Source organism: Vidua macroura, chromosome 5 (assembly GCF_024509145.1).
Source record: "Vidua macroura isolate BioBank_ID:100142 chromosome 5, ASM2450914v1, whole genome shotgun sequence".
NCBI lineage: Eukaryota > Metazoa > Chordata > Aves > Passeriformes > Viduidae > Vidua > Vidua macroura.
Genome location: NC_071575.1, coordinates 41,024,949 through 41,046,518, shown reverse-complemented (window position 1 = coordinate 41,046,518; position 21,570 = coordinate 41,024,949). Strand labels below are relative to the sequence as shown.

General features: G+C 41.1%; 1 protein-coding gene across 2 annotated transcripts; it reads right to left on the bottom strand.

Moving 5' to 3' along the window:
- Positions 1-11,565: 11,565 nt before the first annotated feature.
- On the bottom strand, positions 11,566-21,236 carry KICS2 (KICSTOR subunit 2). 2 transcript variants are annotated; one of them, XM_053977917.1, is made up of 4 exons: positions 20,966-21,236; positions 18,878-18,951; positions 18,663-18,799; positions 11,566-14,403 (listed from the first exon to the last, which is right to left on the bottom strand). In XM_053977917.1, exons 1-4 carry the CDS (start codon positions 21,198-21,200, stop codon positions 13,587-13,589), a joined length of 1,263 nt encoding a protein of 420 aa, XP_053833892.1. In that variant the 5' UTR covers positions 21,201-21,236; the 3' UTR covers positions 11,566-13,586. The 2 variants fall into 2 exon arrangements, with proteins under 2 accessions (XP_053833892.1, XP_053833891.1); XM_053977916.1 differs by having other exon boundaries at positions 18,663-18,951.
- Between the last annotated feature and the right edge of the window lie 334 nt (positions 21,237-21,570).

The following is a 21,570-nucleotide window of genomic DNA, read 5'->3' as shown; positions in this document are numbered from 1 at the left end:
TTTTCCTAACACTCTTATAAGTGGCAAGTCTTTCCCCATACTCATGATTTTCAGCTCTTACCTACCTAAAGATCCTTCCTATGTGTTTCCTTCAGTTGTGAGCAGCACAGGAAGGGATGGAAACTCGCTGCCTTTTAAACTCTATCTGTTAATCATTCATGGTTTGCAAATGTCCCGCAGCCACTGACCTTTCAGAAATATTATTGGTTTGAGACTTGTTCCTTTTAAATGTATCTGATAAAATCAAGTGTCCCTTGGTGAGATCTTAGAGTGTTTTATAGAGAAATAATCCCCATATTTTTTCTTTTTAGAAGCCACTTGATTAAACTGCTACAACATCATTTTTCATTTCTCCCATTTATTGTGCAACCAACTACTTCTGGGTCTCTGCAAGGACAAAACCAATATCTCTTGGTTTCTGTTTCCAGTCTCCATTACACACACATATGAACACACACATGCAAACAGGTTTCACACCGCTACCCCAAATCTGGAGGACAGGTGTTTCCCACTCCCAAGGCTTTTGCAAATTTCCCTAATATCTTTCCTAAGCCGACAGACCCACCAAACAGGGATAACATTCCTCAAGTGTTTTATGAATATACATGTATTTTCATATTTAGGAAGACTAAAGGGAACAATATCCAATGTTAAAATCATTTTTTGATGTAGTGCATGTGTTTTCCACCGTCAAAATCCATTCATGAGCATCCTTCACGTGGATACCAACTTCTCCTCCCTCCTGGAGTTTGCATTTTGACAAGCAGTGTTCTGCAGTCCATTCATGGCAGAGCATTGAGAGCCTGTCATCTCTTGCTTGACTGTTCACAGAAGGAAAAAGGGTGGGCCACATTGGGCCAATTTTTTTTGGTAGTTACTTGTAGCATGCTGCAACATCTCATTAACACTCCTTGCCATGTAAGGAAGCAGTTGAACTCAGAGGAGTTTCACTTCTGTTTAAAAATGTCTCTACTAACTTACTAACTGCAGTAGTTTATTGAACATCTTGGAAAAATCTCTAGGACAAACATTCCCTCATCGGAACTTCCTATTAAAATAATTTGCAGCAATATTCCTTCTAACAAGAGAACTAATTTCTGAACCAATACTGTCCCTGTAAATAAACACTTTCCCCAAAGATAGGGGGTTTAACAGTATCTAGTAGAGTTAGTTTAACATCACTGAAAAGTTTCCTCAAAGTTTCCTCCTCCCCTGAATTTACTCATTAGTGGACTTGCACATCCTCTAATCTTGTGAGCAGTCTCTGCTGTAAGAAGTCAGTTGTGTGACTTCCAACAGTGTCTTTCATCTCATCAAGCTTCAAAGTTTTTCAGCAGCTGAACACAGTTAAATCCACCTCTCTCAAAATACATTGAGAGAAACTGTCTTTTACTTGGGAGGAAGAGGGGTAGGAGCACTCAACAAGTCTGGGCATAAATCTTCTAATCTGTACCAGAGAAATGGAAGAGACATTGATTATTTCAAAAGCCAGTTTCCTTTTATCATCAGAAAGACTCATAAGGTAGAAAAAACATCACCTTGGTATGAGATTTCTTGAGGTCACTTGCCAAAAATCATATACAATATTATACCTGCAGAACAATAGCACAGTTTACAAATCTTTATGCACTGGCGTCACCCGATCTGGGACACAGCTGCACTGACATCACAGTTTATGCCTGACTAGATATCCAAATAAAGATCCTATGAAGTCTTTCATACTTCATTTATTTGTAATTGCCCCATGACCACAGACTTGCATTAACTCAAACAAAAGTAAACTGAGCAGATCCTAGCAGAGAGCAGAGACTATCTGAAGTGGCTTTGAAAGACTTCCAGGGCTGATGCAACATCAGAAGAATAAGATGAGCACAAGCCCCCCCCACTTTGTGATTATTTTTTAGTGTCAATGGGACAACCCAATGACACGCTGGATTTAAGTCCAGCACTTGAAAGATTCAAGCAAGAAAAAGCTTGGAATATTTTGTATGAAAAGCAAACAAATGGTAGTACAATGAGGTGATACAACAGAGCACACATGCCAGATCTTTAATGAGATGGAACAACATTTTCCCAACATTTTACACAGATCCTGGTAAAACTAATGGCTCTGAGAAGTCTAAGAAGTCAATCAAGGAGGGCTGCACCAGGTTTGAGTACAGGTCCATGTAGCTCTGTACCTAATCACTCACAGGGACTCTTAGATATATCCAGGGTATTTTGGAAAACCAGAACCAGCATGCAATGGTAGTTCAGTAACCTGTACTTTAGAGTTTACCTTGCCCAGATGCCTCATCTCTTTTTTTTTTTTTTTTTTTTTTTTTGTCTTAAATTAGTACATGGAAACCACACAGCTCAGTGAATTTCTGAAAACTTAGTTCTTTGGGTTAAGGAGTTTAACATCATTTACTGGAGTAACTATAAAGATGCAAACAAGAGGAAAAGGAGAAAAAAAAAAAAACAAACAAAAAACCACCCTGGCTTCTGTAGATGTCAACAGTGGTGCTGTAAGAGCTGGACTTTGCTTAGAGGAACTAGAACAAGTACTCCAGCACATGTGCCAGTGGTGCTCCTCATGTCAGTAGAATGCCGAAGCACACAGTAATCAGAGCTTTTTAAAGAAAAAAGGACTTAAAACATATCTGTGATTATTTTCCTAAATCCAAAGTGACACAGCCTCCAGCATAGCCTAGATTCCTCCCCAGCACTACACAGGACCAAATCCCAAGATACTTCTGAGCCAATATTGTTCCTATGCTCCCTGGCAGTTAATACAGTTCTGCTGGCATACCCAAAACTTACCTGCAAAAAAGCACAGGACAAAATGAAATTGGAGACACTTAGGAAATATTGGTGCTATTAGGCTGTACACCCCAAATTCAGATTTTCCCTTTCCTGGACTTTGTGCAAATCAGTGTTTATGAAAGCAACATGTAAGCCCTGATGTGAAACACCACTGCTGCCATTTATGAGGCTTCATTTTGAAGCGTATGGCTTAGCAGAGAAACTAACATGTGGTGAAGGGTTTAGGGACTTTTAAAAGTAGCTGATGAACAGAATATTATGTTCTTTTAAAATAGCCATCACCCTGCATCAAGCTGAATGGATTTTTATCCTTACAAAACTGAATTGCTGGATGTACCCTGCAATCTAGGAGGTTGCTTTCTTTCACAACTGCAGAAACATAGCTGATAAGTATGCTCTTGGTTCCTACAGGGGTAAAATAGGCATTACACCCAATCTCCTAAAGAAAGAACCATTGAAAGCAATATCATTTACATACAGTGCCCTGGTCCTGTGGATGACCTAAAAGAAAAAGGCCCTGACAAGGAGGAATTCGTGCCTAGCTGATGAGTAAGAGAAAAGGACAGTGTATTGTTCTTAAAGCCCAAGGAGTAAGAGAAAGCAAAGGCAATTTAAACAAAACTGCAAAAATGATGCATTTCCAACGAAGAACATACATTTTTTTTTTTCTGTATTAACTGGGAGTATTTGAAGCAAATCAGCTTAAAATTACTTTTTTCAAATGGGCACCTAATGGCCCATTGAGTTGTGTCATTGGCAGATACAGAGGTAAAGAGCACGCACAAAGTGTTTGGGAACAGCCCCAGTGCCAGAATTATGTTTTATTAACACACCTTGTATAATAATAGTGTATATAATTACATTTGGCTTAGCAATTTATGGCTTATTTAACTTTATAAATGTGAAAGAAAAATTTAGCATGAGGACATGGAAAACCAGGTAATGACACTGGAAGGGCATGTTCACTGACTGCATCAGGTGCAAGAGTTTCTGTACATATCAGGCAAAAGGTTCAGAGCCTTCCAGAACGGCATCCATCACCCTCCTGAAGGAACGTGATGAAATATTCTGCTCCATCACCATGACAACTCGTGCCACACCATTGCTATAGTAACTGGCTGAACATTATTAGTTTGTAACCATACACTCAATGGCCAGTGTGCAAATGAGGAGGAGCCACCAGGGCACTCAGCTCAGCCCTGATGCTGCTCCCACCCCAACCTGTCTTTTTGTAGTGTAGTCCAACGTCCTTCAATGTTCCCCCAGCCCCACACTGCCAGCCAAGCTCCCCACCACTGCCAGCTCACCAAACCCAAGTCTTATCATCATCAGAGCACTAATTGCATGTATTTTACTGTTGGATTTGTGGTTCCCTGCCCCTCCCCAGGTGATTTATCAGGCTAAGATTAAAAGCAAGTAGAAAATTTCATTGTCCCAATGATTAATTGAAAATCTGTTCTATTAATCCAGCGCACCACAGGGTGGCTTTGCATGCTGTATTTGCATCCTACGCACGGAGTCACAGTATCAGTTCAAAGGCACCGTCCTGTCCCCTAAAGAGCCATGATTTCAACATTGTCATGGTGCAGGAATGCATTTACTGCACCACCAAACCCCATGTGATCATCATTTTAATACTCCAGCTCAGACTGCAATGCTGTCCCCCGCAGTGTAGTCGTGGTGTGCAGCAGCAGGGAAACACACACTAATGCTTCTCAGATCACATCAAAGCCCAAAAGGCTGTGGCTAGATAATGCCTTACATCCAGCTACCTTCCAACACCAAAGGGAAAATAAATACAGTTATTACTGGGGTTTGACCCAGGCTGGGGGCAGAGGGTGAAGCGCAAGCTTGGCTGTCATCACAAAAGAATGCAACAGGTTGGGAGGAGTTTGTCACTGTCTGGGGACACCATCCGCACCTGACTCGCGGGCACAGCAAGCCCCCATCCCCAGGTGCTGCAGGTGCATCAATCGTGCTGAAAGTGCCATGAAATTGGCTTGCTCTCCTCTTGGAGGACAGATGGAAGATAAGGTCCTGCTGGCTTCTCCTTTGACCCTTGTGTTCCTTCCACTTTCCCTCCTCCTCTGCCTCCTGCAGATTCTCTTTGGGGCTGGTGCAGGCTGTAGCATTGGCAAAACTCCCCCATCTCCATGCCAAGGGCAGCAGCGGGGTGGCACAGGCACTTGCCCGCAGCCCTCATGCCCAAGCACAAACCCAGCAGCAACTTGTGGGGCTTGTGAAAGGTGTCTCTGCCCATGGAAGAGGGTTGGAACCAGATGATCTTTAATGTCCCTCCCAACCCAAAATCACAAACTATTCTGTGATTCTACCACAAGGACAGCAGCACAAGGACATCGGCCCCAGGGCCTGAGCCACCCAGCCCCTGCACTACCCTTCCCCTGCCCTGCCCTGCCCCTGCCCCTCAGCCCCCACTGCCCAGGGGTCAGGCTGTACTTTGGCTGGTACAGTACAACCATTTACCAGAGATACATGGTGATACCATACATGGACCTATGATTATACCACGCTCCATACACACACACACACCACCATACACACACTGTTATGCTATATATATTTGTACTTATATACCACAGTAGCTCTTCCTACAGAAGACTATCAAAATCCTATTATTGCTTTGAATTAGGCTTAAACCCTAGCCTGATGTTCCCTACGAGGCCTTTAACAGGTCATATTGCACAGCCTTGGTAAACAATATTTTTTTCATTTTCTCACTGTTTAAGAAGAAAAAAAAAGGAAAGAAAAAACGCAATCCATCTTTTCTAAACTTAAATGCAAATTTAAGTGAATGGGTAGTTTTCAAGAGAAAAAAAAACCATAAAAGGTCTTTTACAAATTTTTTGGCAATCAATAAAAAAGTTTCTTGCAGAGAAGATGAAACAACATCATTTTAGTATTCCTATATACATTAAGGTATGAAACTAGATACCTGCTATTGCTGTTTACAGCTAAAACAGAACTACAAATCACTGTATAGGGAAAAAAGCCAGCAAGACTCAAACAAATCTGACTAGAGCAGTAAAATCTATCCCATGTTTATAAATGTGTAGGAGAGTATACATTATTTTATTCTGGAAAGAGATTCCTAATTACTTTTTTCTTTCTGTAATAATACCACCCTCTAGTGGCATTTTTTCTGCTTTACTGAAGCAAAAATGTGGTTTAACATATCAATCACATGCATTAAGAAATGGTACAAAAATTGCAAATAGGAATCTGTTGACCTCCACTGAATTTCAAGCCCACATTCTGCAGTCTCTGAATCTCTGCAGCTTTGGAAAAAGCTGTATCTGGCTCAATTCAAACATAACTTATAAAAATATGTGCTCAAGAAAATGCTACCATGAAAAGCATAAAATAATAAAGTTCCTTTAATGCAGATTTGCAGAATAACATTCCAGATAGATTAATTCCTCAGTGTTTGGTGAGTAAATTACACTCTGAAGTATAAGCCTCATAGTTTCAATATATTATTATCTTAGCCTCCTGAAGATATTTTTCCTTGACAGCTTTAAAGGTAGATGTAGCAAGAGCTTGTGACTGTTCCATCTCTCTACGTGCACTTCCTTTTTGAACATACTAAAAATTCATCAATAAGGTGGTGGTGGGGTTTTTTAACTGTTCTCTGACAATTTCAGATAGAAACAACTAGAATGAGCCATTCCTAACTTAGAAGACATTATTTTAACAAATCAGTCCTAAGCAGAGGTGAGCCTGAGGCAACCACAGCATATTTAGATATTGAGAGCCTTACATTTTCTGAGATAAGGATTTGGGCTATCATTTCAGTCTAGAGGGATAGTGAGAAAAATTAGATAGTGCCACAGATCCCACTAGGTTGGAGCAAGATTTATACCCATTTATTTTTATACTTGATAGAGAATAACACACAACTTCAGAAATTTGCCTCCTGCTTTTCTTGCTGCAAGGTACAGTCAGGTCAGCCAGCTTGATGCAACACCTATGCTGGGAAAATTCAGCATACCAAATTTTGAAGTCCTCCAAGCAAAGCCAGCCTGAGCACACACTGTAAGTTCATAGTGGAGATGGCTGATAGGCTACATTCAATTCTATTGAATTTGCAGGCAAGACTGTAGATAAATTGCGTAGGAGGGTGAGGTGGAGACTTGATTCACTGCACTCATTCCCTGCTTCTGTAACAATAAATGAGGATCAGGTTTTTCCCAAAAACCTATTATCTAATGACACTTGAAAGTAATTTGCTCTTGCTCTTTCCAGACAGGGATGCATGATAAGAAAGGAAAGGCAGCTTTTATTTGGCTTACACATCTTTCTTTCAGCGGAGCTCCAGACACTTTACTCAGAGACAAGCTCTACATCTAGAATGGGACTTAATCTGTCAATTTTTCAAAAGAGTTTGGGCAGATTTGCATCATGGGATTAAAAGCAGAAAGCTAAACCTGTTAGTACTCACAATTGTTCACCCCATCCCCCTAACAAGTACTGGCATCCCTCAGACTGAGGACAGGAGCCAGCTGTACTGCTGGAGGCAAAAGCAGCCTCAGCTTTCCCACTACAAGCCTAATGCAGAGCCCTCACACGAATGGTATTATAACCCAAGTTTTCACTCTTTAAGTGTTGTCTTCCTAGAGTTTTACCTCTAGGTGATACGGGGGTCTCAGGCAGTCATAGGCAGTCCTTGGTGAAGCATCACTCCCAGTCCCTGAAGAACCAGACCCAGCAACAGTACTGGAAGAACCTGTAGCTTCAGGCTGCAGCAGCCACCACTGATCCTGCTGAAAAGCAGGGTGACCCTTTGGCCACTGTTCACAGGGATGGCTGTGACCCAGTTCTAGGCTGCACCCACCCAGAAAGCAGATGAGCTTCTTCTCTTCAGACATTTGAACCTCTCCTCCCCCATTTGCCCAGAGAATTATCCAGGGCCAGGGAGAGGAAGCTTACACCTCACCTGAGAAAGAAGAGGAAATACCTGGAGGCTCTGCTGAATATCTGTGTAACCACATCAAAGAGGGAGAGGTTGGCTTGGATTCCCCTGGTCAAAGCCAACGTTGATATTGGGTATGACGTTTTACTAAACAAATGTTTAAGAGACCATCAGGCTATTCCATACTGTGGGACACAATTCCATCTGCCTGGATTCCCTGAGAGAACTAACTCCAAGACTGAAATCAAAGGCTGGGAATTCACTTTAATAGGGACACCCCCAGCCTAACCTCAGCATCTCTCACTGGCCCTCATTTCACCAAAGATCACATCATCCTTCTCACAGGAACCTTACAATTCTTGGTTCAAGGTTGTGCATCCCAGTACAGGACCATGGTGACATTGGCTCCTCATGGCTCTGATCTGAGGAATTCAACTTGCACACATTAAAAAGCCTCTCAATACCTTTACAGCAAATGATGCATACATCAGAGCCAAAAACTTAGTGCCACTAAATATTTTATCTTATCAGCAGTGAACTGCACAAACGAAGCACAGCATTTCACTGCTCTGAAGCTTCAGATGTTAGCTTGTAGCATTGTAGCAGTGTATTACAGCTAGTAACAGGATACCACAAAGCTTGTCTTAATCATCTGTCCAAAACCAGCTGCTTTGCCAAGACTGCTGATACCTAAAGATGGAACACCACCGTACTACAAAGAGCTTAGTTAATTTAAAGTAGTCACATAAAACAAGCAGCTGCAACTACAGGTGGGGTCTAGCACAGCTTTTTCAGCACATAAAATTTATATGGATTCCCGTGAAATTAGGCCAGCAATGCAGAGGCCAACAAAAATCTGCTCACAGTCCATCTGCAATGAAGCCCTTCTGCATCTCTTTTCTCCCTGCCTGTCTTTCCCAGAGCTGTCATCTGCCCAAGCCCATCTTGTAGTAACTTGTCTCCCCTTCTCCTGCATTTTGCTCTTCTTGCCACTGCCCTGTGCAGCAGGGGCACAGCCAGGTGCCAGCTGCAAGGTGGAGAACTCTGTTACCCTACCACAAACCCAGTGGCTGCAACACCAGGTTGCAGAACAAGAGAGAACTGTACTGAAACAGGCAAACTCCCCCAGAAAAACTCCATAGCAATGATCAAAATAAGTCAGACCATGTGTTGAGTGCGTGCATGCACCAGAGAGGGAAAGAAGCAGATCCTGGAAAAAATGATTGAGTACTTAAAATAATTTCAGTACAAAAACCTGTTACCTCTATCCTCCAAAGGAGACTTCATGTTTAAATCTGTTCTTTGCTAACATGAAATCAGAATCCAGTTCCATCTTGCACTTGACCTGTATATTGTTTTTGCCAGTTCTGCGAAGTTGTACTTTGTCAGCATTCTCATTTCCAGAGCCTCTTCTGCTTTTCCCAATAAACAGCTCCTACCTTCCCACAATTGCAGCCCACGGCTGGCTTACACCTCCGGGAGTCTGAGAACAGGACTTCTGGAGCAAACAGGGCAGAAACACCAAACTTTTCAGCCAACTAAGTCAGCTTAGTGTCAGCACTTCTGGAAGCAACCACAGAGCTCACCAGAAGCCCAGGACCAGTCACGCTGTGTGACATCCTGTTTTCTGCAAGATGAGGGGTTGTAGGCAGTGGGCCAAAAAACAGGACTTGGGAATGAAGTATAGCACACTGCTGATTTTCTCAGGAAAAGCTTGTTTATGAGAAGACTCAACACTGGGACCCACTGCAGTCAAAGGCAGCAGCAGGCTGAAGCACATACACAAAGAAGCCTCAGAAAAATGATGTCAAAGAACCACTACTAGAATGGTCACAAATGTCTCAAAAGGCTCATATATGAAGAGTGGACCAGAGCAGTGAGTAACTGTGTGAGTGCCATAAAATTACTTTATGCTATAGTGGAAATATTTTTTTTTAAAGTGGGTTAGATAAACACTAGGTGTTAGCGTTCAAACAGGTACCAGGAGCTTCCATTACTTTTAGATCATTAAAGCCTGAATATTATATGCATTATGCATATGTTGTAGTCTTTCACAGCACAATACAAAATATATTCATTTCTAGTCCCTCCACTGTTATGCAAAGGGAGAAGAAATAAAACAATGTCTTATTCAAGGAAAAAACTGAATACCACATGCAAAAGAAAACAGCTGACAAGACATAAATATAAAATATATCAGACTTCTTACAATACATTTGCTGTCAAAATCACATTGCAGGTAAAGGATACTAAATTAAATATTCCTCCAGTGTCTTCATGGACTCAAGTGATGAGGTACATGAGAAAGCTTCAACACTGCTGTTCTAAGCAATCTGAATGGCACTGGGAATATCAAATCTCAGTACCTGTTTTAAAAATGTTTAAATATGTCTGGAAGCAATGGCTTTCAGTATGCTATCATAATTATCTTTACATCTTGCATTTACAGCAGTCATTTATATATGACTTTCAAAGTACATTAGTACATTTAATCTTAGCTAAATTGGTGTAGAGGAAAACCTGGCAGATGGGGTATCACCCAGTTCAGCAAAAGCCTATTTGTTTTCCAGTTCTTATAGCAGAGACACTGATCAATCTTTCCAGTATTGGAGTTAGTAATGAATGCATTTTTTTCCAGTTACTGAGTTTCTGGTCACCTTTACTTACTCCACAGATATGTTCTCCCCCTTGCTTAATTATGCAGGTTTTATTTCTGGCCTAGCCAGTTTTACATCATAGATACAGAATCACAGAATGGCTGGGGCTGACAGGGATCTTAAAGACCATCTGCATTCAAGCCCCTGCCATGGCTGGAGACACATTCCACTAGACCAGGTTGCTCCAAGCCCCATCCAACCTGGCCAGGGATGGAGCAACCACAGCTTCTCTGGACAGTCTCTTCCAACGTCTCACCATGCTCGTAGCAAAGAATTTCTTCCACATATCTAATCTTCCAGTTTGAACCCAACACAGTCTCCCCATCACCTCATTAGTAATTTGAAACATCAACTCCATAAAGCATCAAATAAGAAACTGTGCTGTGAGCGATCACGGATCTGACAAATCTATAAATATTCATTCATTCCACATGCTCACACTCCCCACACTTTGTTTTTGGTCACAGCACACCTCAACTCTGCAAAACTGTTTCATATGGATTGTATGTCACCTCTCTCTTCAGCTTCACCTGTCTCCATCCAAGCCACTTCCTATGGCCTGAGTTTTCTGCTCCCCATGTTATATTAACTTAAGGCTGAGATCTTGCAAGGCGAGCCACAGGAACAGGACTCAGAGACAGCCCCACAAGTTTCTCCAGCACCCAATTCCTTCTACCCTTTGTCTGGAAATCTCTCCCATTCCCTCCTTTCGCACACCACAAGAGTAATGATTATGGCTCCCTTTGGTTCTTCATCAACTGAAATATTCAGAAATTCTTACCTACAAGCCACAAAGCTCCTGTGATTGCTTCCCCAAGATCCTCTGAAGAAAAAAACTGCAGCAAACCACCTCCTCCTGCACAAAAACATCACCCAGCGTACCTTCCCTTCTGAGACACCATTTGCCAAGAACAATGACAGGAGTGTGATGTGAGCTACCAAGTCTGCTGAACAGTCACCTCCTTTTCGTCTCCCCATAAAAACCACTGGGAACAGCCTCTAGACATTTCAGAAATTCGTAAAAGCTGCTGGTGTGTTTCAAAGGGCAGCAGATTTCCGTTCCACCTCTTCCAACTCAGAAATGAACGTGTCTGTACCACACACAGTTTCTTCCTCCAGTTTTCTCTCTCCTTTCCCTCAGATACTACGACAGGGAAATACTGTACAAGCAGACAGATTTTGTACAACACTTTATTTATACTGCCGAAGACTGGGAATCAGTTCTGGTGACAATTTCTTCTATGTTATTCAGGCTGAGGAAGTCAAAACTACATGTTATTACAAGGTCACTGTCCCACAGAGGGAAGCACACAAACTCTCAGAGTACTGTCATTTGCAACTTTGTCCTGTTAAAATGCAATTCAAGCTGCAAAGGGTAACACTCTTACAAAAAACAGGTGCCCTCCAGCTGCTGGTATATTTGCAACCCCTTCTATTTTCCAGTGGAAAAGAGTAGACTGGGCCTTTTCAAGTGGCGCTGCAGTCAGACCAAGACTTCAGGTAAAAGGCAGTACCACAGATATTCAAAACAGGCTACACACAGTTAGAGCAAAGCACAGAAGGTTCCATTGGGCACAGAGTGGAAAGTCAGAGCTTGTATTTCAAGAACAGAATGTGCTTATGTGATTGTAAAAAGTCAGCATTTGCAGAGAGGCAAGACAAGTTACCACAACCTTCTGTGGGAGAGAAAGGGAATCATTAAAAGACACATTTGCAAAAGTATCTTTTATAGTTCAATCTTAACAGAAACCAACATTTTGACTTAAACTCCCTTTTAAAACCAACCTGATGATCCTATTATACATTACACAGTGTCAACTAATGACTTTACTACACTTATATATACATCAGTTCTCCTAAACCCCCATCAAAGTGCGTGCACAACTGCATATCTAACAGTCAGAAGAATCCTGCAATGTAAGGCTAGAGGCACAGCCAAATTGACCCCCTTTATTGTATTTGGAAACCCTCATTTCCAAATTAAAGCACTTTCAGGGTAATTAGAAAACATACTTATTCCAACCCTGCAGCCTAGAAGTGGTGAAAGAATGAGGTAAACATACTGCATAGGCTATATATTTAAATCCAAATCCCCAAAGTGTTTTGGCTTAATTATGTCATTATTTAAAATTGAACAGAGAGAAAAAATAGTTATAAGAACTTGAAAACAATCTAAGTTGACACTAACAGCATATTAGACAATAAATAATTTAGAAAGGGCATTTTCTACTGCCTTTTCTTTTTTAAGTTAGCCAGACAAAAAGCACAAACTGAAAAGAACCTTGGTGCTTTTTTCCATGGAGCTGTTCCTTCTAGAACACCTGCTCAAATTCAGCTTGTCTGCTTCAGTTAGCCTGAGCCAAGACTGGGCCCACACTGCCACAGCACTCCAGAGAATACCAGCCTTCCAGGCCATGCTGCAGCTTTTCTTGCCCCAGCCCAAGTCCTGGAGCAGTGACCAAGCTTTATGACACAGGGCCTTTAGAACAGATTACCAGTGCTTAACAGAGTGTCAGAGACCTCAGTTATCATTTTAAACAATTTGGAAACAAAATTATAATTAACAACAGTGAGTTTTCTGATTCTCATCTTTTTATTTAAAATGTGTCTTTGCAGGTTCACTTTTTTAATATTCCCTTGCATCAGTGTTTAGTTCCCAGAAATCATTCCTGTCAGGCAATGCAGTTTTCTGAAAAGACAGTTTCTTCCATCCTCACCACATTTTCAATAAACTCTGTAGAAGACAGTCAATGATCAGACTATGATAAAGTGCATATATTCCTTTCTGATACAGGCAACAAAACTGTGGACTAAAAAAATAAATCATACTGGAAATTGAAAACACCACCAAAAAAAACCCACAGTTGCCCTTTACCACCCCACAATTAAGTTGTTGTTATGTTGTAAATCATACTGGAAATTGAAAACACCACCAAAAAAAACCCACAGTTGCCCTTTACCACCCCACAATTAAGTTGCCCCACTGAGTACTGCCCAAAAATACTTTTCAAGTGTCTGTTAGCTTAAAAAAAAAAAAAAAAAACTTAAAACATTTTTAAAAATGGTTCCTTTTCAATTAGACTCTGAGAATCACAAATTCATGTAACAAAATTACACAAATTTATGTAACTTTGAAAGCTGCAGCTCCCTCAAGGCTAGCATAGCGCCTTGACAACTTTTAAGTAGTTTGTACTTCACCCTTTGGATCCAGGTTTCAAGCTTGCTAAAGCTTTGGAGTTCTTAAGGGAATGTGAAATTTCATTGAGAAAAGAAATAAAATGATAGTCCCTTTCTGACTTCTTGGACTCAAAAATAACTACAATGGTAAAGTGAGGTTCGGGGCGAGTCAGAAAGTAGGTGCTTTGGACTTTATCATCGTAGAAGTGAACAACCTTCTCCAAACTGTTGAGGTCAGCGGTTCTATCAGTCATAATCATGATCACATTGGGCCAATGCATAACAGGCCTGTCACTGGGCAGAGACACCACTGCAGGATACTGATCCACTCCTTTGGGGGCTTCCCTGTATGAATGGGGATGATGATAACCATGTCCCTGAAAACTCTCTGATCCACGATTGTCAAAAATTAAGGAAACATTGACAGCATCATACTTCCGGATGAAGCTGGAAATTTTCCCAAAGTAATCAGGATTTGTTTTAGCAGTCAAAGTTTTCATTTCAGATGCTGTTGTCTGTCGACTAAGGGCCTCATGAAAGTAAAAGCTAAACTTGGCAAGGAGAATGTTTTTGAGCTTCATCAGCCAGAGGAAGAGGTGTGGAGGTTGCACAGCCTTCTGAGACTGCCCTCCAAACAGGTGCTTCTTGGTCTCCCGCTGTTTCTCAAAAATTTGGCCCCAAGTCTGTAGCTTTGTGTGAGCACTGTGCAAATTGACCAGGGATGGAAGGAACTTCCACTCTGAGATCTGAGCCTGAGCCTTTAAGAGGTGTGCAAGCACATCTACCTCCAGCTGGAAACTGCTTTCAAGAGGACTGAGGATTGGATGATGAAATCTAGAAAACATAACATTAGTCAAGACATGAGAACTGCTGTACACAATGGTGAAACAATCAGATAGTATTTGCCAGTTAACAGACAAAAGCTCAAACATCAAAGCAGAGCAAAGTGTAAATCAAAAAATAATATTCTTAAAGAACAGTTCCTTTTACATAATTAGGGTAAATATTTCCACAAACAAACAGCGCTTCACATCTGACAAAAAAACACCTGGCAGACATTTATCAAAGTAAGGGAGTTATATTTCATCAGTCCAAGAAAAATCACAGTTTATCTTAATCTATGCACTACTATAACACCATTTCTTTTTAAATTCAGGTGATCTTGTTCCAACTTAAAATCTCTTCTGGCAGTAACATATGTATTGATGGTTCTGGAGCATCAGTGAGATATTAAGTTACATCAAAGGAATTATGTTATAAATCTGTTGTTCACATAGGGGAGCTATGAGGAGGCCAAACTGAGCTTGGTTTTGCTTTTTGGAACCATAATTAACTCCTTCTCTTCTCACTTTTTTCCCTGACATTTAGAAAAAATACAGATGCAGTCTACCTCTCTTCTCATGATATTAAAATTGTTTGTAATTTCTAACATCAGCAATAACATACTTAATTGAAACAGTGAAAATCTATAATGTAAAATATATAACTTTAGGAATAAGTGGCCTTTTTAGTAAATGTGGTCCCTCACTGGCATTTAGGATTCAAAGAGGTCTCTAATAAAGAACAATGAACAGTTCAAAGACAAGACTTTATGAGGTTTCCATTTAAGTAAAGACAGATTTATCTTCTCACTTCAGAAAAATATCTTGGGTCCTGTTATTGGTTTAAAACAATAAAATTTATACAGAATTTTCCCAACTTTTAAAACTAAAGCAATGTCATTATTCCTGTCAGCTTCTAGGACACAACAAACACAACCTGTTTTGGAAATAGCTGGGTTCAAGATCAAAACACTTTATTTTGTTGTAGACCAGAAGAGAGAATGAAAATGTCAGGCTTTTCATCCCCTCTCCACTACTTTTCCTTTGGCTTGTGAGAAATGTCTGCCTATTTTATCACTGATCTGTAAGCATCTCTCTTTTTTTTTTTTTTTAAGCCAAAATTTGTATCTTGCAAGGATTTGTTATTAAGATGCAAGTCCAAATTTATTTGAAGAAAATAAAATTAAGAATATCATAAGCCAGCTGATGCACCACATTGGGCAAACCAGCCTGGCTGGGTGATCAGGCACCTGCACACAGCACATGTCAGCAACCCTCAGGTTGACCTGCTATAGCAGAGATCCAGAGTTTACTGGCCACTTTGGTGGGCTGAGAAGTCCAGAGCATATTTACATTTCTTTGAACAAACAAGAGCACAAACAAGAGTCAACAAAAAATTTCTAACAGTCAACATTAAATCTCTCCAATGGTTTTGGTATTCACCAGAAAAACAGTTCTGTTGCTCTGTATTTTAAGAGGGTATAGAAAGCATTATGCAACATTATCTGTTACAGTCCCATCAAATGACACACAGCACAGTGATTTAAATACATCTGCAGTCAGATCAAGAAAGTTTTCTTCCATCTTGAAATCAATTTAAAAATCCTTATTAAGGCAGCACTGCCAAAGTCTCCTGGATTAGCATTCTAATGTACAGCTTCCTGCTTCTACTTTGCTTCATGGCTTTCCTGATGTTGCACTGTCCAGCAGGATTTGCTAAAATGTTTCAATTGAAAAATACACACCTCAGCCATAGCTGAGAAGCTTCATATGGTTACAGAGAAAACTGATGAGTTATGCAGTAAGTATAACTGCTGTAATTGAGTTTTATAATGTAGAAACATCCAACTGAGCTCTGTATCATGTAAAACAGACAAGTTTTTACAGTATTTCATAAGCCAGTGTCAAAAACTTAAAAACACATTGGAAATTTGATTTTTTTTTCCTCCTAATCATTCCTGAAAGCAGAGGGATGCTAGTTTTGTTTTGCAGACTATAAAGAAGCCACATTTTCTTTTTATTTCCTTCCAGAGATCACACATTCATGTACATATTACACAATGCTGACTAGATAAAAAACATTAAACATTTAAAAATTATTACATCAAAATAGGTGTTATAGTTACTTATTCATTTCATACTAAGCTTTTAAAGGATCTTGCTTCTGATGCTGCTTTAATTATTTGAGATCCCACCCAACCAACAGTTAAAAACTTTGAAGTTACTTCTCCAGATGTATTCTAGAGAAAAAGGAAAATGTACTGGCCATGCACAAGTCAGCAATAAGTAGTAATAAAATAGTAACAAAATAGCTTTAAAGCGTTCAAGAATTAATGATATTTCAGATACAAACAATATATGTTGTTAACTGTCAATTCTGCTGTTCCTTTACAGCTACCAGCTATTTCCTCTATGTTATCTGCCCAGCTGTTTTCACACGTAAAGGAAAGAAACCAAGGCCAGAACCTATCTAAAAAACAAACTTCCTGTCTGGCCTTAGTACAGCTGGCTGAAATAATGGCACACATCCTCAACGACAAGTGAGGAATATATTGACAGAGGGAAGAGGCTGGGTAAGGATGAGTTTATTTGATCTTTCACCTGTAAAGCAGAAATGCCTAGCAGCCAGTACATATCAACATTAACACACCCTAGAAACTGATTTGAGCTACAAAGAAACTAAAAGGAAGGACTAAAGGAATATATAATTATAGCCACTTTTTTCAGAAATATTTTGCACGTCACTAGGGAGAAGCACACTGCAGCTACTGAATTAGCTCTGACAGCATCTTAGATTGTCTCCATCTTAAAGACTGCTTGTTAACCCAAAGAAAGATCATCAGTATTTTTTCCAGGGAGACATTACTTTTTTTTTTTTTTAGATGTTATTATATATATCGTTATATAATACATATTATATAAACATATTATATAACATATAATGCCTTAGAAGTACAAATGTACCCGTGAAATTTATTTAAATAGCATAGTAAAACATTTTGTATCAGGTATAGTCTCCAATCACTTCATCAAAGCAAGAATTTCAGTTCTCAGATTTTTAAAATGCTGTTGATTCAGCACATGCTCAGAGCAGATGGCAGTTGTTAGTGTACAAGAGAAATCAACTTTTCAAAGAAAAACAAACAAAAAAAAAAAGCCAATAACAAAAACACCCAAAACCCTAAACTTACTTCCCTTTACTCCTTAAAGTTTATCACATCACTACAAAGACCATACAGACTAGTTTTGATTTTCAAATTGCAAAATTGCATAGCAATTTGCCAAAGGTATCCCTAAAAAAATAAAGGAATCAGCTGCAGTGCTTCAATTTGGAATATCAGAAAGCAGCACTGAATTTTTTTCATTTTTCCTAGGTGAAGACTATAAAAATCATAACTGAAAGAAGTCAGACCTATGAATATTCTCCCCAAAAGTCTTCTTAGACACTATTTCACTAACAACAATTTAAAGAAATTCAACCACATCTGACAGTTAACTTCCGACAATGGCTACCTTTTTTGGTTTGAAATGAAGAGGCAGAATTTGTGTGTTGACAAGCATTCAAAAATTCTCTTTTAAACTGCCATCTCTTTCAAGGGACATAAGACATAAGTTATATGTGAAATACCCAACCTACCCTCATTTAGAAACATCCCAGGATTTTTGTAACAGGAACTATTAGATCTTAACTCCAAGAAACCATACTGGCACGGACCAAAGTCTCAGAGGTACTTCTCCTACTGGCTCCAAGACCTCTGGAGAAAAGTGGTAACAGATCACCATAAAGCCCTCTCAGCTAGGCCAGATAGTTGTGGTGTAGCTTTTAGATCTGAGCAGACATATATTCTTAAAAAGTAAGATTGTCACAAAAGTATTTGCTTTATTTATGTCACCTTTACTGAAGTCCATATGAAATTAAGGCTTGTTTCCTCTCCCCTACCAAAGAAAAAAGTTCAAGAAGCCTTGCAACTTATAAAAGGAAAATCACTCTTCCTTTCTCCTGAAAATGAACATGCTGAGCATTAATTAAGGCACAGGGAGGAAAGCTCCTAGTACACCATGAGCAGACTCCCTTTGTTATTTTTCTTCTTCAGAAGAAACCTCATGCATCTGATGCTGCTGGCCAGCACAAACTTCACACATGAATTTGTGAAGGGACTGTGCTGCTCAGCAGTCAAAGGACAACAAAGTCTTTAGGTTTGCTTTGAACTTCAACATCAGGTATTACAGATCACATGTCTGAGTACGTGCTGCCAGCAAAGAAGCACTGACCTTGAACTGTATTTCTTTAAGATGGATTCCAAAATGTTTACCAGTTCCTCAGAGTTAATGAACTTTTGGGTGCTGAGCGTGTACATTTTTTCATAGAAGTCAGCAATTTCCATCCGAGCCTGAACAAAAAAACAGAGCTGTTCAGACAGGTGAGAAAGCAGCTCTTCCAAGTGAGGAGCTGTTCCTCCTAGTGCATTGTGACCCGTCGCCACCACCTTCTTCAGCTCATTATGCAGAGATGTGTAGATGGTTCGGATGGAGTCCTTTCGGCTGAAGAATGACTGACCACCTGTTCAGATAAATATGGAGGTATTACCAAAATCCAGGGACAGCAAAGATAGACAGCAACACTGGAAAATTCTTGTAATTATAGATCTAGTTGTTTGTAAGTATTGTTTAATTTCAGTACTTCTTTTAACAAAAAAACAAAATTCAGTATTTTATTTTTGCACGAAACTGAATTACAGAGCATATGCTCAGAAGCACTTTATGTAATTTCATGCAAGCTACGCTTGTCCCACTTCATGTCTCAGCATTCAATGGCTGCTGCAAACAATAACTCCTTCACAGCTGCCTCAGTTATGACATGACTTTTAAGAAACCCAGGGTTCAGTTAAATTTGCTACTGTGATATATAACCTAGAAATACTGTTAACTATGGAAGTCAGAAGAATTAAGTCATTATGATTTGACCGATCAAATTTTAATAGCTTCCACTCCTGTTAATAACTCTAGATGTTTTCCAGAGAACTCCCTTAACAATTCCTTGTCAATCATGAAACACGCAAATTCATGAAGCAACCTTTAAATGGGAACCATGTGACATCTGTGTGTACAAATCAAATGTTTCTAGTCCCTATACAGTCTAAATATAAACCAGAATTCAAAAGGAAAATAATCACACTTTATCCCAGTGAGACCACAGTGCAGGTTAATCCATAACTAAAACTTGGAGGGCAAGAGGGAGAACAAGAAGTCATCTGTGCTCTTTTCTACCTGCTCAACACTATGAGGAATTTAAAAAAGAAAAGATGAGAGGAGTAAAGGGTCAAAGTCAAAGATATTTAACTTTGACATTACAAAAAGACTGTACAAATGCACTAGCTTTATTTCGTAGTTTCTATTTACAGAAGGCCTAATGTGCCATTCTGGCAGTCAACAGCTGCAGCAGAGCAAAGACCATAGAGACTGAGCCTGAATCTTTTAAAGATTCCAAATTTAGGTGCCGCTTTGAAACAGCTTATAAATTTTGTAATGCTGCATAGCTCTTATAATGTTCAAAGGTGACCATTGACATTTGAGGTAGAAAGGCAGAGAATTGGTTATCATAGTGAAACAGCTCCCATTGTAACACAGGAGTAGCCCCGCAGCCACGGGCAGGAGGAAGAATCATCTATTACAATTGTTCATGAAGCAAATAAATAAACAAAACTTTGCGCCTTCTGTTGTCACCTTTATCCTTTCTGCAAGCACAAAAGTCACTCTTTAAAGCCAGCCTTATAGACAGAGTTTTGGCTGTAAAGATCTTATAATAGTTCCAAGTTATCACTTAAATAACAAAGCTGAATTTTCTTGATGGTTTAATGCACTATACATCAGACTCATATCCTTTGATCCATTTTCCATACCCATTTGCACTTCAAAAAGAAAATAAGCAGCTTTGCCCAGAGGGTAGCATCATGAAAGCTCATCCTGTGCCAGTTTGGAATTTTTCTATTCATGTACTGATAAAACACGAAGCAGCTGCTATCATGGCCAAAGCTTCCTGAGATCCTGCAGTATCTGCATGGGTAACAACTTCTAGGATGCTGTCTCCAGCCCCGAGTACTTACACATATACACCTCTAATACAAGGTGAAAAAGCTTTAGCACTTTGGTCACCTCAGTAAAGTCATCTTTGCCTATAGCTCAGCCAGAGCATCTCAACACAGAAACACCTCTGGCTAATTCTTGGGAAGGGCGGGTAGGTACCCTGCCGGCCAGGGAAGAGATGCATCGACTGGCACGACAGCCAGTGCGCCAGCTGCACAGCACCCGTCCTCTCGTTCACTCTTTAAGGGCAGCACTAATGGTTTCTCAGCGGGCGCACGGACACTCACTAACCCAGCAGAGGCACACGCAGGCACCCATCGAGGCAGGGTCCCCAGGGACCGCGGGTGCGCAGCGCTGTGCAAGCACCGGCTGCCAGGTGACCTCCCAGCCCCCGCTCCGCGCCCGCGGAGCCCAACGCGAGGCAGGCCGCCAGGCTGAGGCCGGCGCGGCGCGGGTTGGGAGAGCCGGTCCCTCCCTCCCCGGAGCGGTACCTAGCTTCTGTCCCAGGAAGGTCATGCTGTGATAGGCCTTCTCGGCCGCCGCCAGGTGCGCCAGCCCGGCCAGCAGCGCCAGCCAGCTGGACCCCGCGCTCTTGTTGGCCTCCCGCTCCTTCTCCACATTGTCCTTGGCCTTGTCGTAGGAGAAGATGCCCAGGTGGGAGAAGAAGGTCTCCAGCACGGCCTGCTCCACCGGCACCGGCGCTCCCAGCGGGATCGACTCCCCCATCCCGCCCGGCGCCTCCGCAGCGGCCGCCACTTCCGGGTCCGGCGCCCGCCCGCCCGCGCGAGGGAACACGTGACCGGCGGAGCGGGGAGCGGCCGGCTCGGGGTCACGTGAGGGGCTGGGGCTGGCGCGGCCGGCGGGCGGAAGCGCGCGGGAGCGGCGGGCCCGGCTCCGCCCTGCCGCCCCGCGCGTCATGCTGCACGCGTAAAGCGAAACCCGCTTTCCCGCTAAATTGTACTTCCAGTTAAAAAAGTTCTAAACCTCAAGGTCCTGCTGAGGCCCTTATTCCCACCTCTTTCACTCCCACAGGACTCTCCAGCTACTTTGGGTTTATAGCTTCCCTTGCCACTGGGGAGATTGTGGATTGCCCACG